Source organism: Typopeltis vanoorti, chromosome 9 (genome assembly GCF_054136105.1).
Source record: "Typopeltis vanoorti isolate ZY-2024b chromosome 9, IOZ_Tvanoo_1.0, whole genome shotgun sequence".
NCBI lineage: Eukaryota > Metazoa > Arthropoda > Arachnida > Uropygi > Thelyphonidae > Typopeltis > Typopeltis vanoorti.
This window is the reverse complement of record NC_143557.1, coordinates 105,447,818-105,470,813: the sequence shown is the minus strand read 5'-3', so window position 1 is coordinate 105,470,813 and position 22,996 is coordinate 105,447,818. Positions and strand designations below refer to the sequence as shown.

Below are 22,996 nucleotides of genomic sequence, written 5' to 3'. Positions count from 1 at the left end.
CTTAATGAAGTTGTGAGACAGTTATCAGCTATTACTTTGAGTTCTCAAGAAAATCAAAACCCCACTACAAATAAAATTGATGAGATGATCAAGCATGAGGTTGAAAAACAAAGTCAACCAATTTTAAGTAGCCTAGATGAGGTAATCCGAGGATTAAATGATGTTAGACAACAAATGTCTGCTATCCCTCAATCCAAGACAGAGAAAAAACAAAGAAATCCTCTTAGGTGTTATAATTGCAACAAAGTTGGACATTATGCCAGGAACTGTTTCCATAACAAGGAAAACTACTATAACAACAATTGGAATTCAAAATTTGGATACAAACCCCACAGGAGAAATAAAAGAATTCAGAATTATCAAACATCTAATGAGAGAATGATGAGAATTAGAGGTGATATCCTTGGCTCTAAATGTGACATCTTACTAGATACAGGATGCAATGCCTCTACCATCAGGATGGATTATTTCCTAACATTAAAAAACAAACTGTGGAAGAGCACTGCCAAGCTAAGACAACCTGTAAGGATTACTTCTCTCTCAGACTCAAACTTTATGGCATATGAAAAGGTTCGAGCTAGAATATACCTGCCAGAATTTGGACTGTATGTGTGGCAAGACCTACTTGTTGTCCCCACTACTTCCAATCTAGGTTCTCACATTATCTTGGGAACAAACTTCTTAGCAAAATATCAATTTTCTTGTGACTTCTCTAAGAAAGAAATAACCCTGATGAACAAAAGGAAATATATCAGAAGAAATGAAATTCATGATTGTGATAAGACTAACTATCAAACAAAACAGTTTAGATTGCCACTTGAATCAGGACCATCTACTAAAGAAAAATCAGCTGTGAATCAATCATCTAATAGAGATAGTGGTGATAACTCTCATGTACACATTCAATCTGATACTCCTCTTCTTACTGATGAACCAAAAGTAGTGGTGACAAAGCCCAAATCAGAAGTTACCACTAATAGCAAACTAAAGGTTGAAGTCAATTTTGGTAAAATGTCTAATCTATATCATAGAACAAACCACCAAGTTATGAGACAACAAAAACTTAATTCTAATAATGGTGAACGTGAATTTAATTCAAAGAAGAGAATCCTATACTACAAACTTGAAAGACATGCAGAAAGTGATAATAATAGTAATAAGAGAATTGATGATAAAGTGAAAGAGAATAAAGGCACAAAACATAATAAGGAATCAAGTTTCAGTAAAACTTGGTATTACTTGAGAAATCGAAAAGGAAATATGTAATCCAGTTTTTTTTTAAAGGAGCCTAGTGTAAAAAGAAAAATTTTTCTTATAATAAAAATTTTTCAAAGAAAGGGTGAGCCTATGTTAAATTGTGAATGAAGCTATGTTATGTAATTTATTATTTTTCATTCACATTTAACATTGCTTATTAAATATTAATCATGACTTATATAAAATTATTTATTATTCATTAATTGAGAATTGCTAATTAAATATTTATTTAAAACCTGACCTATTATTAATTTATAGAATAATAAAATGTATAGAATTTTGTGTAACCAAATATATATGGTGTAACGTAAAGTGTTATTTTATATTTAACTGTATACGCAATCAAAAAGTTGATGAAGTAGCTTAAATATTTTGTTGTTCTTATTTGTGAAATATTCAATGTTATGTAATCACTGTAGTAGTAGTAAAAGAGCATACATTACATTAGCGAAATGTTTACGCTTAGTCTGTTGTCATGGAGACGCACGCGTAAACAACCACGAGTGGAGTAGAGCGTGGCGTTCGAACGTAAGGTGGGAGTGAAGGTCATATAGGATATAGAGAAAAAGGGTAAAGAAGAAGGAAGGTCATAGATAAGATAGAGAGGAAGAGAAGAATTATTATTAAGGAGTGAGGAGAGAGTTTTGCGGAACCAAGATTATAAAATCCTCAGGGCAGAAATTTATGAGTATAGTGTTCGGAAGTGAACCAATAAGTAGTGAATCATAAAGTTTAATATTATAAGTGAAATCAGCTGTCGTTATGAAGAAAGGTTAATGTCGTAATCAGATAAAAAGGAAACTGGACAGTCAATGCGAAAATTCTGATTAGTTCCAGTTAATCTGAATTACGATTTTAATTCTATGTTGCCCTAGGAAAAGGTTATATTGATTACTTGGAGAAAAGCGAACAAGAAAAGATATTAGTACCTAATTACTGTTGTTTGGAATAGTGAAGTGCGACTTACAGTAATACAGTTTAAACTGTGGAGAATTTTTATTATGTGTGTTCCGCTAACGTTAATTAAGTTAATTCATAAGTGCTCTCTCAATAATTTGATGTGTTGAAGATTTTATCTGGTAAGAGTAGTTGTATAAGTTTGTCTATTCTAGCGTTAACTGTGATATGTCTCCGATGTTCAAGATCCAGAATATATTTGCTTGGAATATTGCTTACATAGAGTATTGCCTGCTGTGAATATAAACATTGAGCCGATAAATTTGTGAAGACTGATTAAATGTGAAGTTGTTATATTAACTTGAGATAAGAAGATTTGTGTTTTTGAGACTGTGAATTGTAAATGGAAGTTAGAACTTTGAATTGGCATGAGTGACCTAAGAAGATATATTAAGTTAATTGTATAGTTCCATTTTGAAATAGAGTTCTTGTATTTGTTAACCATATCGTATATTAAATGTTTTATTTTGTTGAACTAAATATTGTGTTTGCCTGAATTCCTTATTATTGCACCGTTCATAAATATTCGAATCTTGCGGGAACCCCAAGTAAAAATGATAATAATTGTTTCGGCCTAATGAGATGACTGCTAACCTAATTTAGAATTGATCCTGCTATTTATATAGACTAATCTGAGAATAGGGTGGCGCAGTATAAATATAAATTTCCCTATTTTTGGATCGGTGATCATTTCGTAATTAGTTATTTTATTTATAAAAGTGACTTAAGACTAGTTGGTAAATTAGAACACGACAGAAAAAAGTCGTCACGACACCATCCAATCCCACAGATGTATTGACATTGAGGTTATGCAATAGACTACTCACCTCCACTTCATTAACCACAATTCCCGTATAATCTACTGGTTTATTCGTTTCTGCAATGTCACCACCTGGATGATATACTTTTGCAAAGTGCTCACTCAGTAACTCAACTATCTCAACTGATTCAGTTACCTCCCTACCATCGGCATTCTTTAAAATCAATCTGCCATGTACATTTTTCCTTTTACTTGCTACATATCTAAAAAACTGTTTAGGATTCTCTTTAGCCTGCATGGCCAATGTTCTTTCGTAATCCTTTTTTGCTTTTCTTACCACACTCGTCACCCTTCTGGCCTTTGCTTTATACCGTTCATGTGCCTGCCGGTCACCCTTCTCCTTAAATTCCCTCCATAGTTGTTTCTTTTTTTGCAACTCAAGCTTAATGGTGTTATTCATCCATTTAACCCCTACTTGATTTATTATTCGGACTCTAGGTATACAGTCAGCCATTGCTTCATGCAAGCACTTCTTAACTACCTCCCATGCACTATCAACTTCTAGTCCTTGCAGTTGTACATGCCATGGCACTGAACCAATCAAACTCCTAAGCTTGTCATACTTTCCAGCCCGATAATTCCACATGTACCCTGTCTTAATTGAAAATTCTACACCTTTAGCCACCTCCCAAGTTAAGACCCTATGATCACTCTCACCGATCGGTGGCAATGTGGTCATATTTGTTACAGCCAAATCCTCAGATGTAATTACTAGGTCAAGCACTCTCTGACCCCTAGTATTTTCCATTACATGCTGTCGCAGATAGTTATCCCTTAATAACCGCATAAAATCCAGTTCCTTCCTTCCGTGTGTCCTCACCTCACTCCAATCAATGCGACCATAGTTGAAATCTCCCATAATAATCACCCTCCTTCCACCCATTTCTTCTATTTGCTTGTGCATACTGTCACCACCATCTTTTCCATCATACAGACATACATCATATACAGACAAAGTGCATCCTTAGCACAACTGGAAAAGCAATGGGACACTACACTCTCTGAGTGGAAAAAAATCTAATTTCAATTCTCATCATGACAAAAATTATTTTATGGGTTTTTTTCAATTGAAGTTGAGTCAGCCAGTCTCATACAGAAGTAGCAGGGTTTTATCTGGGTGTTAAGGACAATTAGTAGGATGAAAAACCTGGAAATTCAGGTTTTTCATTCTACAAACAAGCAAACTGACCATAAACAAGCAAACTGACCATATAAAATATGTAATTTACAGGCAAAAATATCATTCGTAGGCAGTAGATTGCATTGTATCTAGATAGTGGTTCTGTTGTGAGTAGATGGAGGATCAGGTGGTGGAGATGGCGAGCAGTGTGGGACAGGGTATCCTCATGCAATGAATCCTTAGATTCCTTTAGGGTATCACATAATAAAAATGCAGATTAATGGACTAACTAAAACTAATGAGTGCCTTTATGTGTTATTGTGAATAGTACCTAAACAGTTAAAATGTAAACTTGGTAATTAATTCTCATAAACCAAATAATAAGTTACAATTGTTCCTGCTGCAATTCCAGTTCATTTCTGATAAATATTAATTTAATTTTTTTTTATGCAAATTGATCATTTAATTCTAGGAAAATAATTTCAAGATTTTTTCCCTTCCCCAGTTGGAATGGAAACTTAAAACAGAACTATCTAATGTTAGTTTTTTTTTAGTTCTATCAAAGAATGCTTACATATAAGATGTAAACCAAATTGGGCTATAAAACTTTCTAGAAGACTTAACTGCATCTATAGGGTCCTCCAATGAAAAGAAAGGGATAGAATATAATTATATAGCACAATGGTAATAAGAATGCTGGCATTGTTAGCCAAGTGGATAGGACTTCAGCCATTAGGTCAGCACGCTTATAATCAGTGTGCTATTCATTCTGCACCTTTTCATGAGAATGAATCCCATCATGTGCATGGATGTTTGTGAATATTTTGGGGTAGGAGGTGAATTACATCATCCAGTGAGGGCTCTATCCTGTTTTCTGGTGGTCTGAAATGGCCTGAAAAGTGAAATGTTCCATGTTTGGCCCCTTCCTGAGTAGGATTTCCAGATTATATAAAAAATGAAAATAAAAAAAATCAGATTTTTTTTTTCACATTAACATTTCACAGAAAAACACATTAAAAATAATAATAAAATTTATTATTATTTTTAATTGTGTGTGTGTATGCGTGACGCATACACACACACAAAAGATTAGGCTGAAGACTAAAGACACGAAACTTTTTTGACATATGATTCCAAATAAAGCCAAATCTTCATAGCAAAAAACAAAGAATTGGCTTCACCTGATTACAATTATGGCTAAAGCAGTTAATATAAGGTTAGTATATCCTGTTTGTTAATTGTGTTCTCAGGTTGGTTTTAGTTTGCTGGTTTTGTGAGATGAAAAGCCCAAGTTTCCAGGAGGAAAAAGTCCTACATCTTTCATATGTGACAAGTTAATTCATCTCCAGTTAAAAAGCTTTTATAAAAGTTTTCAATGCTAGATAGAATATGCATCCAAGTCTTGCCAAACAATGGGAAATGTCATATCCTTCATGAAAGTATGCTACAGAGGCACTATACAAAATAAAGGTGCATTGAATTGAATAATGCCCAACAGAACAGAAAGTAGCACTATCATGCCAGAAATAATTTTTTATATATATAATTTATCCTTATAATTTAAAACTATAGATCTGCTAGCAGAGAAAAAAACAAAATTATTAGGCAAGAAAAAAGATATCTAAAAGAATTAATTGATAAAGAGAATAAATATAAAAATGCAAGGAACTTTTTTCAAGGTATAAATAAACTAAAGACAGGCTATCAATTAAGAACTGCGATAATTAATGATAATAAAGTACAAATTATTGCAAATGACAAACAGATGGCTGCAAGGTGGAGAGAATATCCCAAAATCCAAAAGCAACATTCCTAGCCAGAATTTACTCTACTAGTGAACCAAAATCAAAGAGCCATCATTTCGTGAAATAGAAACAAGCATTAAAACTTAAAAATAATAAAAGCTGCCAGATTTGATAAAATTACATCGGAACAAATTTTTTATGGAGGAAAAGAATTAACTAACATACTGTTCACACTAATCAAACTCATATGAAAAAATGAAAAACTGCCAGAAGACTGGAAAGAATCAATAATAATCCCCATCCACAAAAAAGGTGATAAAAGGAAATGTGAAAATTATAGAGGCATCTCACTTTTAAACACTACTTACAAAATCCTGTCAGATATTATCCTAAAAAGAATTATTCCATATGCAGAGGAGATTCTCGGAGAATATCAGGCAGGATTCAGAAGAAATCGATCAACTATTGATCACCTTTTTACTTTGAGACAAATTCTAGAGAAAAATTGGGAAACAATAAAGGAAGTCATAATCTCTTCATTGACTTCAAAAAATGATAGCATACATCAAGAAAGTCTATGGAATACCTTAAAGGAATTTGGAATACCAGAAAAATTAATACAGACTGGTCAAAATGCGTGTACAGGAAAATCAATGTAGAGTCTTCACTAACAACATATTGTCAGAGCCATTCAATATCTCCACAGGTCTAAAACAAGGAGATGCAATATCACGAAAAGTACTGTATCATGCTCTGCATCATTCCTGGAGTGTGCAGATGATATAACTGACTTTTATAAACCCTAAAGCCTCTTTCGAAAAAATAGGTCTTAATATTAACCAAAATAAAACAGAACATTTAAAAGTATCTAGACATAATGATCTCAATAAGCCATCAACTATTCAATTTGCTGACATGATATTGAAAAGCTCAATACAATTTAAATATCTAGGCTCTATAATAACTAAAGATAATAAGATCCAAACAGAAATAAAGATGAGAATCCAAGCAGGTAATAAATCATACCTGCTTGGATAAAGAGAATAAATATAAAAATGCAAGGAACTTTTTTCCTTGCATTTTTAGTATGCATCTGAGAGGAGGTGCACTTCAGCACCTCCTCTCATCTACAAATCTGTCATATGAATCTAAAATAAATACCTACAGAATGCTAATTAGATGGGTCGTATTATATGGTGCAGAGACATGGAATATAACAAAAGCTGATGAAGATCAATTACAATGCTTTGAAAACAAAATCTTAAGAAAAATATTTAGTCCAGTTCAAGATCCTGTGACAGATGAATGGAGAAGGCGAATGAAAAAAAAACTCTATGAGCTTTATAAGAAGCCATTAATAGTAAATGAAATCAAAGCTAGTCGCATGAGATGGTTAGGTCACATGGAAAGAATGGAGGATAACAGGCTAGTGAGGAGAACCTTTTTACATCACCCAAATGGAAGACGTCTTAGAGGAAGACCCTGCAGAAGATGGATGGATAACATTGAAATAGACATGAAAGAGCTAAAGCTGCAAAACTGGAAGGAGTTGGCTAAGGAAAAAATGGAATATATTATGGTGCTTGCAGCTAAGAACCTTACAGGTTCGTGAAGCTTAAGAAAAAGAAGATATATAAATTAACATTTGCTAGATTGATTGGCCAGGTTGAAATTAACAGTGAGAATTTAAATCCAACCATGGCATGTATTTCTGTGAAGATCTTTACACAGTCAGACAATTTTTGATCACCCAATATATAACTACATCCTACTTATTGGAAGTCTTTTGAAGTGGCTTGAGAAAGTACCATGTTGCATAATCTAGAATAATCTCTGCTCTCTAGAGAAGAGATTCTAGATTATGAAACTTTAGACACATGGTACTAAAAACATATGGTATGTTTGCAATCTTTCAGTATTTTAGTATTAAACTTAATATTTATAAGATGACACCTCTCTCTCTCACACACACAATGTCAAGTCAATATGTGCAAGTAAAGTCCTCTCTCCTGATTTATCTGTATTGAACCCTGCCTGGAATGCGGTAAGTGCAGAGATGGTGAATGCATTTAACACAGTGTGATCAGTGTGTGACAGAGGAACCTGCCACAACGAGTCTTCCGACTCTGTTGAGATTCTGATGATACAATAATAATAATTTGCTGATGCAAGCCATCCATATTTTTCCCTGCATCTCCAGATGAGTATAAAGAAGAATGCAGATCACCTACTTAATCTTCCCAAAAATCAGCTACTGAACTACCATGCCATCACCTCTATCTTGGTTCTCTAGAAAATGATGAAGGTAAAACTGACCACCTGGAAAACCAGAAACAAGTTCTTGTTTGTGGTTTTCCATAAAAAGTTTCTATCCAAGTTCTCTGCTGATGAAAATATGCTCCATTTCTCCAACCTTGTAGCACTCAGCATATCTTAAGATTCAAGAAACATTCCTAATGCCTTAAACACACCTACCCTACCTTCTTGCAGTTCTGCAATGGTGTGAGGGTAACCTCATCAACATAAATGCCACTGTCTATTTTCTTGTCAGAAAAATTTAACTTCACTTCTCCTCATTTACAGCCTGTGTAGGCTCAATGGAAGTGGCATTTGCACTCCATGGTGCTTGACTGCCCAAAGGAAGACCTAGGTTCAAATCTAGTTGCCAACTAGAGGAACATTTTCTAAGCCTTTCTTTGACCTGTATGGGCAAATGGGTTATTTCTCCTGGAAATCCAGGTTTTTCATCTCGTAAATAAACTCAAGAAAATTTATTGTAGAACCCACACTATCTCAAACAGTAAATATATAGTGTTAGGATTAGGGACTATGAGATGACAGCACCTATCAGTTGCCTCTCTTCACTGGATGCCATATGTTGTTAGTGATAGTCTTGGGACAGCTATCTCGAATTGGCCTCTGGTGAAAATTGAACTGCCCCCTCAGTCTCCAAAAAAGTTAGATAGGGCTAAAACCTTTTTTCCCCTCTCTCCTTACTTTTGATAATATACACCTCTATTCTTTTCCTGAACAAACAAAATTCATACCCAGAGCATCCCCACTCCCAAAAGCTTGATCACCTCTCTACAATTACTAACACTATACAAATTCTAAATTAGATCAACTTTAAAATACTATGCTCATATTTGAGATGGTTCACCAAAACTCTTCAACATTCTTGATGCTATCCAGAAGAAGGCAATGAGATTAAATGATGATCTCTCTTTCACAGGCTCACTCTGATCACTTTCTTATGTTCTGTTTCCGACTTATGAGAAACCATCATTCCTCCACTTTCTGCTGCACCTATTAATACAAGAGCAGTAGCTGCACATCACCCCCTTTACTGTACAACTGCAAACACACTAAACCTGCTTTTCTTCTTCCTTTTTTTATTCCATCTCCCTCTGGTCTCTGGACCATCCTACCACAAGAAGTATTTCCAAACAACTACAACCTGCAACTCTTAAAAAAAGTCAAACTTTTGAGTCCTCACCTGCATCCCAGACATGGCACTGATGTATGGGTCCTTCAAACTCTTGTATAATAGGATCAATAAACAGACTTTCCTACATGTATTTTCATGGGTGCTGTTCTGCTGAATTGATTTCCATCATTCCTCCACTTTTCTCTATGAAAACATAAGCAGTTACTTATGACATCCTTTCACAATCCTTTCCCAACTATCGAAACAACTTATTTTCTTCCTTTTTCATTTCATCTACCAATATCTGTTCTTTGAGGACTATAACCTCCATATTTTCAAAAATATGCTTCTTTCTTCTTCATCACTTCCTTGCCCACACACACACATACACAACAATGATATGTGATTAAGTTTTGCAGCTCCTCATGTGAGATTAAAGAAATAAAAAGAAAAAAAAAACTTTTTTGAAATCTCCTATTAAATCTAGTTCTACTGTACTAATGTCTCATAGTACACAAAGTTTATTTAAAACTTCTTCAAAATGATAAATTTGGATTAGAAGACCCCAAGCAATTAAAATCGGTGAGTGAATTAGAAGACGCCTACAGTGATGCATGTTTTATGTCAATCCCTTCCACAAAAGGTTATAAATTTATATCAGTATTAGCACAGCAGCTGGAATAAAGGTTAAATAATCCAGATAAGATAAAGGTTAAATACTTTACAGTATTTAACCTTTAGGTCTCTTAAAGTTAATTTAAACAGAAAGCTTTTCTAGTTGGGTTAGCAGCATGCCAGAGAACGTTAAACCCAATTGTTCAAAGGAACCAAGTTTAAAAGACTTATCAGTTTATCAAACTAACAATGGTATTTTTTAAACTGTTTTTATACATTTGTTAGAGTTTTTCATTCTACAGTTTTTTCTTTATATATGTATAATTCCATTAAATATAATGATGTGTATATTACAAATGAACTGCTACTTGCCCAGGTATAACATACACTTCATCACCAAAATAGAAATGCTTAATCCATGGAGCTTTAACCTAAAAAATAAATTAATTAATTAATAACACTTTCACAGAAATTACAAAATGATTTTATCCATGTCACAGTATATGAAAAAAAAAAAAAAACCCTGAATGAATTAGAAATAAATTTATTTATTGCATAGAGTGACTCAACAATATAAAATCCTTCCATATTAAAGACTTCAACAAGAACTCTCCTTATTAGCAAGATATTACCAACTATTTATGGCAATCCTCTAGGTGACTATTGTGTGGATATATCCTGATTTGCCACACATATACAATCACAAATCCTATAACACAACAACATCATGAGGGAAAGTAGCCTGTTGCTGTATTGTTAAAAGCACCACATGAGCTTTTCCAAATATTTCCATGATCCAAAAGTGCACTGGATGAGGTTTGACAGGAGATATACTGTGAGGTGAAAGTGACTTGATGGAATTTCACTCAAGGTGGCGAAGAAGTCAGATGTTAATGACCTTCACTGTTACTGAAGATTCTTGTGCTATGCCTTTATGTAAACAAAAAAAAGAAAAAAAAAGAGTAGTACAGAATTGGTGTGTAGGCAATAAACTAACAGCCTGCAGAAATTGTTTTAAGAAGACTCACATTGTTTTAGAAAATAACTTTGAATAATTCCAGGCTACCCTTCATTAGCTCAAGATGAATGGAAATGAAGGTCTAAAAATATAATTTTTTCCCTCTTTATAAGGCCTTGATACATCCACACTATCTATTATGCAAAGAATTGGCTGTCCAGGTTACTTGGATGTGGTGGAGAGGATTCAAAAGTAAGCGACCAAGATTGTGAGAAGTCTGTGGAGGGCACTCTATTAGGATAAATTCAAGATTCATTGAATTCATTCTAAAAATCAGTAAACAGGTGGAAAAGAGGGGATATGATATGAACATATAAGTTACAACAGAAATTTTATAGGTACAGAAGAAATATATGTATATATAGTATAGAACAAAAATTTTCAATACAAAAAAGAAGGATAAGAACAAGGGATTAATCCTGAAATCGATGTATCAATATGTGCGAGCAAGGATTATATTTTTGATGGGAGAGTCATGAATGTGTGGAATGGATTGCCAGAGGCAGTTACGAGTGCTTTGTCAGTGAATAATTTCAAGTATGATAGGTATGGTGTGGATAATAGCATCAGCCTCCTGAAATAGACCATAAAAAATAATAATCCTAGAATTTGTAGTATTATCTTCATTAGACCAGAAAACTTGACTAATGAGGGAGATTTAAAGCCAATTACAGCAAAAAAATATCACCCTCAGGGTTCACATAAGTTGCATGCACATACAGTGGACAAGGGAGTGAGAAGTAGATTTCCTGCACGGAGAATGTGGAGTGAGTGAGTGAGTGGAATGCATTACCCATACATGTGAATGTGAAATTTGCGAATGAATTGAAAATACAATATGACAGATATATCACTCTGTGCAGTGGGAAATTGTTTTGTTAGCCACTTAACCTTAGTTTCCTAGAAGTAACTTGAGATTTCTGTTCTTTCAAGGTAAATAAGATTCTAGTCCAGTCTCTGGATTAATGCAAAAGAGACTGTTCATGGGGTACTTAAGGGTCAACGCTGTATAACTGAGAGGAGACCTCCACATAGCATTTAAATGAATGCAGAGAACCGACCAGGGCTTCTGACCTAATGTGCAATCCTGACCTTCTCGTGGTGCACCCTGTTGGTTATCTACCTAGATACTGAACAAACGAGGATGGGCTGGCAATTTGGGATTTAGCCAACCAAATTGTATTCTTATTGGCTTAAACCAAAATACAAAATGATGGTAAAACATGACAAAATTTCATGCCGGCTGGGGCATCACCCAGTTAAACAAGCCCCCCCCCCCATTGTTTTTTTGCCAGGGAACCAGGGCTAACAGCAAAAAGTTCAGCTACTGGAACAAATCTAAAAACACACCCCAACTCAACATCACCAGAGTTAAAGATCAGTACTATCAACATAAGAAGCCTGAATTGCAAAGAAATGGAGCTAGCTGAGGAATTAGATAAGTACCAGATCGACATAATAGGGGTGACTGAAACACAAAAGACAAAAACTGGTGAGATCTTTCTGAGCAATAAATACCAAATATTATATCCAGGCAAATGACAATCAAGGAATTTGTCCACAGTAGAAGTAGAGTGATGTGGACAAATATCAGAATGGGGAAATGGACAATGAGACTTATTTGTGCCTATGGTCCCACAAAAGGTTCTACTAAGGTAGAAGTGGAAGAATTTTTTGAGACTTTAGAGAAAGCAACTGACATCAAAAAGGAAAAGTTGGTCCTTGTTGGGGATCTAAATAGCAGAGTAGGAAATGATTGTCAGAAATACAAAAATATTTCAGGAAAATTTGGAGAAAAGAGCAAAGCTAATAATAATGGCAAATCTGTTGGATTTCTGCTCAGGACATGGACTGGTTATTACTAACACCATATTCCAACATAAAAATATGCACAAATTCACATGGAGAGAAGAGGCAAGGAATAAGAAAAGTCTCATTGACTATGTTATTGTTGATAGCGGTGTTTTCTCCCTGGTGCAGGACATCAGAATGTACAGAGAATTTGAAATTGAAAGTGATCACTATTTAGTCGAGCAGGATAAAATTGAATTTCATATTGAAAAGAATGACATGTAAGAAAGTTTTAAAGCGAATAAAAGTTGAGCAGCTCTCAGATGTGAATTATAGACTAAAATACAAAAAGATTATTAAAGAAAAAATGAAAGAGTTTGAGGACAGGAGCCAAACCTTCGAGATTCATTGGCAAGCCTTGAAGAAAACCCTGATTGATTCAGAAATAGAGGCATGTGGTGGGGTTGTCTGCAAGGATAGAAAAATCCAAACTCCATGGTGGACACAGGAAGTTAAAGAGGCAGCGAAGGAAAAGAAGAAAGCATATCAAAAGTTCCTGGCAAATAAGTCAGCTTGTGCTCGTAGAGAATACACAGACAAATGTAAGAAAGCGAAACACTGTGTAAAACTAGCTAAACAAAAGTCATGGGAGGACTTTGGCAAGAACATAGAAAATAAATATCAAGAGGGTGGCAAAATATTCTGGAGGTTGTTGAAGAAGCTTAGAAATGGAGGAAAGAGTGCTGTAAAAGGAGTTAGAGATGATAAAGGAGACATGAAAATGGGAGAAAAAGATATCTTTGAAGTATGGAGTAATTACTTCGAAAAATTACTAAATGTAACAAGCAGTGATGACAGCACAGTAGTAAAAAACACTCAACAGGCATACAGTCAGAAATACATATCCATACTTGAAGTAGAAAAAAGCCATCAAAGGCTTTAAATGCAGAAAGGCAGCAGGAGTAGATGATTTTGACCAGAAATGCTGAAGTATGGTGGTATAAAAGTCTTACAGTGGCTGCACGGCATAGTTCAGAAAGCCTGGACAGAGGGACGAATTCCTGAAGATTGGTAGAGCTCTCATAGCACCCATATATAAAAAGAGAAATAAAACTGAATGTGAGAATTACAGAGGTATTTCTCTACTAAGTGTTCCTGGCAAGATCTATGCAAGTATACTTGAGAAACTGTTGAGAAGAATTGTGGAAGAAAAGCTTGGTGAAGAACATGCTGGATTCAGGCCAAATAGAGGCTGTCAGGATCAGATTTTCACTTTACGACAAATAGTCGAGAAAGCATGGGAATATAACAGAGATCTGTATTTAAGTTTTGTCGATTTGCAAAAGGCATATGACAAGGTGCCAAGAGAAAATCTATTCAATACGCTACAGTTATATGGTGTCAATGGAGCATTATATGAAGCAATACTTAGTCTTTATTTGAGTTGTAAGTCAGCAGTTAGAATTAAAGAAAGTACAGGAAGATGGTTTAATGTTAAATCTGGTATGAGACAAGGATGTACATTATCCCCTCTGTTATTCATTATCTATATTGATCACATTATGAAGGAAAGTGGTATTAAACATATTAGAATTGGAGATGTTAATGTCAGCTATTAGCTTTATGCGGACGATGTTATACTTCTAAATAAATCCGCTACAATTTGCAAGATTCCCTGACTAAATTGAATAACTGTTGTCATAGATATGGTGTGAAGGTCAGCATTAAAAAGACAAAGATAATGAAAATAGGCAGAATCATTGAAAATGTCAACTGTGTTGTGAATGGAGAACCTGTGGAACAAGTAAAACATTTCAGCTACTTAGGCACGATTTTTACTGAAGATGGTAAATTAAATATAGAAATAGACAACAGAATCAGCAAAGCTGGTATGGTAGGGAGTCAATTGAATAAATTCATATGGAATAAGAGAGAAATTAGTCATAACACTAAATTAGCTGTGTTCAAACCAGTTTTAACTTATGGATCTGAGAGCTGGGACAGAAATAAAACACTTGACCAAAGACTAGAGACTGCAGATATGAGTGTCCTGAGAAAGATTAGAGGCATGAACAGATGGAATCAATGGCAATATCATATTAAAAATGAGGATATTAGGAAAGAACTAGACATTGTCAGCATCCAGGAATGCGCTTTTTCAACTTTTGTAAGAATAATCCTTCTCCGACCTCCATTTCCTAAGGAACTCTTTCTTACAAAAGTTGAAAAGGCAGCTGTGCAGTTACCAAAACAAACTGCAAATCTACTTAGGATTGATGCCATCTTTACTATAAACAACAGTCGTCGTCCTACAGATAATCTATCTCTGACAGAAAGAAAAGCAATCCACCAGCTTCGTAACAACGACATTATTATCTTACCTGCTGATAAAGGGAATGCAACTGTAATCTTAGACAAATCTGACTATCGTTCAAAGATTAACAACTTATTAAGTTCTGATACCTATTCTATTCTAGAAAGTGATCCCACAAGAGAACTTCATAACCTTACAAACAATCTTCTAAAATCCACTTCTGAACTTCCTAGACACACAAGATTATCTCTCCACTCTCTCCATCCTCTTATTGCTCGTTTGTATGGCCTGCCTAAGATCCACAAGGCTGACACTCCTCTAAGACCTATTGTGGAAGGTATTGCCTCACCTACGTACAATCTGTCTAAATATCTTGCAGTTTCTTTAAAACATTTAGTTGGCAATTCCTCCTCCATCAAAAACTCTGAAGATTTTATCTCAAAAATTAAAAATTTAAATCTCATAGTATCTGACAGAATGATGAGTTTTGACATCATGTCTCTGTACAAATGTACCTACAGATGAAGTTCTGACTCTTCTTAAGGACAAGGTTTCTAAAAAAATATTTGCTTTTCTAACTCACTGCATCAATTCCGGCTATTTCTGCTATGAGGATAAAATATATAAACAAACTAGCGGGTTAGCTATGGGCAGCCCTCTATCCCCAGTCTTAGCTAACATTTTTTTAGAAGATTTTGAAGAGCTATTTCTATAGCTACTTTAAAACCTAAACTGTGGTTACACTACATTGATGACGTCTTCCTTATCTGGGAACATGGTTTGGAGGAACTTCAAAACTTTCTAAACCATTTAATTAATCAACATCAGAACATTAAATTCACTTCAGAACTAGAGATTAACGGCATTCTTCCCTTCTTAGATCTAAAGATCAGTAGATCACCTGACTGTCTTAAATTTTCAATTTTTTGGAAAACCACCCACACTGATAGATATTTGCATGGCTCTTCTCATCACTTCCCTCCTCAGAAACTGGGCATCATCTCCACCCTTGCCCATTGAGCAAGATGTCTCACTTCCACAGAAGAAGACCTACAAACAGAGCTTAACTTCCTGAAAAACACCTTCTCAAATAATGGATATTCATCTCGTAACATCACTAAACGTTTAAGACCACGCCAACAACCTCGACAAGAAGATGAATCCAACCCTATCACTCATATACAGTTACCATTTATCAGCCCTCTTACCCCAAAACTATCTAGGATTATGAAGAAATTCAACATAAAGACTAACTATACTACTCTGCCAAAACTTCGTTCTTTTCTGAGTCAATCAAAACCAAAACACAACCAACTGCATTTTCCTGCCTGGTGTTTATAAAGTTATGTGCGACTGTGGTCGACCTTATTTTGGCCAGACAGATAAATCTGTTTCACTTCGTCTTGAGGAACATAGACGTGACATCTCCTACAGTAGAACACAAGTGAGCGCCCTTTCCAGTCATGTGCTCTTCTCCGCAAACTCTAACCTTGAAGAACGGCAACACCAAGTTGATTGGGACCACACAACCAATTTATATATATGTAAGGATGAATTTGAAAGACGTATTATAGAATCAAAAGAAATAGTTCTGGACCCTTCACACTTGAACAACAATCTAAGCTACAATTTGCCTGATTCACATAGTGCAGTAATCCAATACTGATGCTCTAAAATTAGCTGTCACACACATTCTACTCATGCCAACAGTAGCACACGGTCACCTATTCAAATATCACTGTTACTATTCTGTTTCTTTTTATTAAGCTAGAAAGTCCATGTTTTTTACCTTGTTATTTTTATAAGTCTTAAGTTATTTCTTACTGAAGAAGTCGGAATACCGATGAAACTAGTCGTGATTTATTAAAGGTTTTTGTTATACTTTCTCAGGTTCTAGTCAGTTAAATTTTAATCTTCTAAATATATATATATATATATATATATATACACAATGAGTCTCCACAGCTTAGTCAGTATAGATCAGCAGTCAGCAACCTTTTTGGAGTGAAGAGCCATTTTTAAAATTATATCTGTTAAAAAAAAATTTAGGGAGCTGCACGCAGTGATGAGCAACCAATGGTCCACAGGCTGCATGCGGCCCTCTCAGGTTTTTTGTGCGGTCCACGGTGTTTGTTTTGTATGGCAGAATTAGTATATTTTAATTAAAAATCTATTTTATGAATGTTGATTTTTACATGTGGATTTATTTGTGCAGGTTAAAAAATTAAAATATACCTAAATAATGAAAAATAAATTAATACTGTCTTAAGTTTTGGGGATAATAAATCCCTCATCATTTTAAAGCTGGATATGAAACTCGGAGATCGAAATCTAAGGGTTTCATGCCGAAGAACTTTCGGCGAGTCCAAGCATAAGTCAACTATTTGACTTACTTTCGTCAAAAGTTCTTTGGCATGAAACTCTTAGATTTCAATCTCCGAGTTTTTTATCCAGCTTTAAAATAATGAGGGATTTATTATCCCCTTAACTTAATTTACGCCACCGTAAAAAATAGCCTCATGGCTCTTTATCGTATTAATACTTTCTTATCAAAGAAAAAGAAAATATTCTTTATGCAGATCGAACCGAGTATTTGATTTACTATTTAATTGCTCATCACTGCTTTAAATTTAGAAACTACATTGAAAAATATTATAATTAAATTATTTATTCATTTTTTTTTTTTTACAGTAACATGTTATCATACTTGTAAAACACAGGGGTGGCATGTCACATGAAATTATATGATATTTTTAAATATTAAATAATAAAACAAAGATTTCCTCCTCCTTGTCAAATGTATCATGTTTATTTAAAAAATGTCTTAGTATATTTGATTTTTTATTGTTTGAAAGCTTTTCACCATCATCATCAGCTTTTCATGGCATATTAAACACACTGGAAATCCTGCTGTATTTGCTACAAATGTGTAGGTTTCAGTCCATTCACTTTTAAACTCCCGATTTTTTTGTTCTATCTTTCTCTTCTTTGCTGACATTTTAAATACTATAAAAATATTTTTATTTTGTTAATATTTAATTTAGCGTTACAATATTCACGTTACCTAACACAATCACCAGTAAATGAAAGCACTGCAACATCCACTACAAAACCTTTACTTATTTTAACAAAGTGAGCAGATTTACAGACCACACCTGCACTATATGCGTAGACAATGGACGCGTTCAGATAGGCAAGTGCTACCGTAGCGCTACATGTGCTAGCCTAGCGCGACGTATTTGATTTAATAAATTAAAACAACATAAAACATAACTTAAGTAATTTTAATTGGCATGAATAATTAAAACAAATATTTGACAAATCAGTGGGTTTATGACTTCTTGCATTATCCATGATAATCCAAGACGAATGTAAAGAAGGATTATCACGTATGATTTCAAAGAGTTCAAACATGAAAGTATTAAATTTTTCAGCATCGCATGTACTATTTTCAATTGTAAAATATCCTTGACTTAATGTAAAATGTCCTTAATTTATTGCCAATGCTATATTTACGGTTTTTAGTTTCTAATTTAATAAATAACATTCATTTTGCATTATTCAAAAATAGATTGTTTAATAATATAAAGAGCTGCAATTATTCATTCAAAGAGCCGTATGCGGCTCCAGAGCTGCAGGTTGCCGATCACTGGTATAGATGAAACCCTTTGGTTGGAAAGACCAGGGTTCAATTCCTGTCCATCATGTGAGGAACTTTTATCTGGTCTCTTTCGACTACGGGTGAGTTAGCCAGTCACATACACAGGTAGAGGGTTTTTTCACCTGAAAACTCGAGTTTTTTTTCCTTCAAAACAGGCAAACCGGCCCCATGAACACACACACACACACACAGATTTACAACCATATGTGGAAGAGATAGGGTCCTCACTACATGTCATTATGCCCTTAGTTAACCATGAGTCACATCATTCGTAGTCAACTTCCAGGATAGGAGACAGCACATGAATGGGAACGGGAGTAAAATGAAATGCATTTTTATATTTCCTTGAAGAAAAAGGAGTTTAAAGAAATGTAATCATTTTTAATTACATCTGAATGACAAAAATAAATTAAGAAAATTTAAAATAAAAACAGACCTACTTCTTAATAAAATTAAAAAATAGTTTTTTTTTTACATAAATAAAGAGCCAATAGGCTTCATTTCGGCGATGTAAACATTATTTAAATTAATGGGATATTAAATCCCACATTGTTTCAAAACCGAATAAAAAACTCAAAGATCGGAATCAAAAAGTTTCATGCCAAATATAGTAAACTATAAAAGTATCGGCGACTACTAGCGTAAGCTAAAGCACGTAGTCCAAAGTACGTAGTACAAACTAGGGCAACTCGTAGCAAAGGAGGGGAAAGTTCTGATCGCTATTTTTAGTATTTCCCAAAATGTAAAACTCATCTCCTAGGAGATGTATGATGTTATACATTATGGTGGGAGGCTTTAGCTATGTGCTCTAGCTTATGCTAGTAGTCGCCGATACTTTTATAGTTTACTATATTCGGCATGAAACTCTTTGATTCTGATCTTTGAGTTTCTTATTTGGTTTTGAAACAATGTGGGATTTAATATCCCCTTAATTTATATAATGTTTACATCACCGAAATGAGGCCTACTGGCTCTTTATTTATGTAATTTAATCGGTGCACCTTCTTGACAACACGTATAGCAAAGTACGTTAGTTCTTTTTGCTATACCCTAAGTATTAATTTGGTCTAGCTACTCACTGATGAGATTTCAATAAAGATCGAAACCGGTCTGGGTAGTGACCTTCCACCATAATGTATAACATTATACATCTCCTAAGAGATGGGTTTTACATTATGGGAAATACTAAGAATAGCGATCAGAACTTTCCCTATCTTTGCTACGAGTAACCCTAGTTTGTACCATGTACTTTGGACTACATGCTTTAGCTTACACTAGTAGTCGGCGATACTTTTATAGTTTACTATATTCTGCATGAAACTCTGATTCCGATCTTTGAGTTTCTTATTCGGTTTTGAAACAATGTGGGATTTAATATCCCCTTAATTTAAATAATGTTTACATTGCCGAAATGAAGCCTATTGGCTCTTTATTTATGTAATTTAATTGGTGCACCTTCTTGATAACTCGTATAGCAAAGTACATAAGTTCTTTTCGCTATACCCTAAGTATTAATTTGGTCTAGCTACTCACTGATGAGGTCTCAATAAAGATCAAAACTGGTCTGGGTAGTGACCTCCCACCATAATGTATAACATCATACATCTCCTAGGAGATGGGTTTTACTAAGAATAGCGATCAGAACTTTCCCCACCTTTGCTACGAGTTGCCCTAGTTTTTACTACGTACTTTGGACTACGTGCTTTAGCTTATGCTAGTAGTTGCCGATACTTTTATAGTTTACTATATTCAGCATGAAACTCTTTGATTCCGATCTTTGAGTTTCTTATTCGGTTTTGAAATTCCGAATAAGAAAATAAGAAGTTTTGAAAAAAAAAAAAACAATGTGGAATTTAATATCCCCTTAATTTAAATACTAGTTTTTTTTTTTTTTTTATGGTATTTGGAAAAACTGGTCAAAGACAGAATTCAGGAATGGGGTAGATAGGAATATGATACTCATTAGGGAGAGAGTATGGCTTTGCAAAGGATAGGTCTTGCCATAATAATTGAGCCACTTTCTACATAATAAAGTGACAGGTGAACTGCATAAAATGAACTGAATAAATAAAATGGCTAAACAATTATACTGGGCTTGCAAAGGCACCAGACAGGATACATCATAGAACAATATTACATAAATTATAGTAAATGAGGATGGATATGAAGCTGGGTGACATGGATAAGGTGGATGATGGACAGACATCAGAGAGCAATACATGGTGAAAAATCAGTGCATAGGCAGGTTGTGTATGTAGATCTGTACAAAAATAGTCTGAAGAGCTATTAATGAAAGTGATCATTGGAACACATAAGAAATTAATTAAAAAGCATTATTAACTAATATTTTGATCTGAATCTAACACATCATCTTGAGTGCAATGACAATTCAAATAAGGCTGAGCAATAACAATGGATTTCAAAACTATGTGCTGCATGTTAACATAATAAAGACAAGAGACAGTGAGATGTGATTTAAAAAAACCCACTGCTTATGGCTGATAAGAATTACTTTCCCAAAGCTTTGGTAATAAGAGGTAGTTGTTATAATTTGAATATGGGCAGGTGTAGTAATGCATCAGCATTCTCTCTCTCTTTGATCAAGTACATCTGAAGTATCAATGTCATACACAAGTTCTTAACATGAAGATTATGTGGTCGCTATTGATTTCAAGTTGCACTAAACCAGACTTCTCAGGCTTATTATAGGTGATTATACTGCTTGAGTTGTGTAACTGTAAAAAGAAAAGGCAGTTCAAGTTGTGAATCAATGTCCTGTAGGCATTTGTAAAAGCTTAGAAATTTGGGAAAGAGGTACTGTAAAAGGAATAAGAGATGAAAAGGTAACATGAATGATGATAAAGATATTCTGGGTGTCTGAAGTAATTATTTTGAAATTTTTTTAACTAAAATGATAAGTAACAGAGCAGTGGTAGAAAATATGCAAGAGGAATACAAATAAGAGTACACATCAATATTTGAGATAGGCATCAAAAACTTTAAATGTGTGACAGTAGCTGGAGTAGATGATATTCGCCCAGGAATAGTTCATATTTAATATGGAGGTATTATTATTATTCTATGGGTACCTCCATGGAGTCTGAAGACTGACTGTGGTAGATTCAAACTATCCACACAATCTATCATACCTCTCCTTGAACCCATTAACAGACAAAGAACTCCCAACTGACTCTGGCAACCCATTCACAACTCTCCAAGCTTTTAAAAAATCTAAATCCCCCCCCCCTATTAATTTACCTGTATTCAACTTCCAAAAATAACCTCTTGTTCTCGCCCCTCTAGCCAAGTGCTGAAACATTTCCCCTGCATCTATCCTATAAAATCCTTTAAGCAACTTAAATGTTTCTATCATATCCACTCTTTTTCTCCTATCAACTAACTTTTGCAATCCACACATCCTCATAGGGAACATTCTACAGACCACTCACTATCTTGGTCACTCGTCTCTGAATTTTCTCCACCGTTGTCTCATCCCCGAGAAACCCAGAAGACCAGACCTGAGCACAGTAATTCACAAGTAGACGTATCAATGACTTATAAATAGGAATAACAACTTCCTTATCTCTACTTGTTAGTGTGTTCTTCAACAGCCAAGTAATCTTATGTTCTACCTTAGCAATATGTCCTCTAAACTTTAACTCTCTGTCTACCACTATCCCTAAATCTCTAGCTTCATCTATTTCCTGAAGTACACTTCCATCACTGTGGTACAAAGCTTATAATCTATTTATCCCAAAATGCATAACTTGACATTTCTCCACATTAAACTGATACCAATTATCTTTTGCCCATACCAAGAGCCTACTTAAATCATAAAATGCAAGCTCTCCACACTGCTTTGGTTAACTATTACTCTACCTAATTTCACATCATCAACAAACTGAATATTTCCTTTCAGGTTATTTCCTATATCATTTATGTACAAATTAAACAATAGTGGACCCAGCAGTGAACCTTGCAGCACACCACTAATCACATGTTTTCATCTTGATTCTGCTCCTCTTTATGTCACTTTTTGATATCTGTCCAGCAGCCATCCTCTTATCCAGATAACCAGTGTTATATCCATCCTCATTTGTTCCAATTTATGTAACAGAGTTCCATGTGGTATTCTATCAAATGCCTTTGCAAAATCCAGCAGAATCATAGTGTAGCCATTTTCTTTATCGAACTCAGCTGTTACTCCATTATAAAAAGTTAGTAAATTATAAATTACTAATTCTGTATGGGGAGAAATGTTGAATTACTGA

At 34.5% G+C, this 22,996-nt stretch overlaps 1 protein-coding gene across 2 annotated transcripts in view; it reads right to left on the bottom strand.

Moving 5' to 3' along the window:
• The window catches only part of LOC150103377 (D-aspartate oxidase-like), a 160,723-nt gene that overhangs the window by 23,808 nt on the left and 113,919 nt on the right, over positions 1-22,996 (bottom strand). The window contains exon 8 of one of the 2 annotated variants that reach the window (XM_090398110.1): positions 10,314-10,372. The exons of the other annotated variant lie outside the window; for it this stretch is intronic. Coding sequence (XP_090254236.1) covers positions 10,314-10,372 — 59 coding nt within the window. The remainder of the gene's footprint in view (positions 1-10,313; positions 10,373-22,996) is intronic. 2 annotated transcript variants of the gene reach the window in all.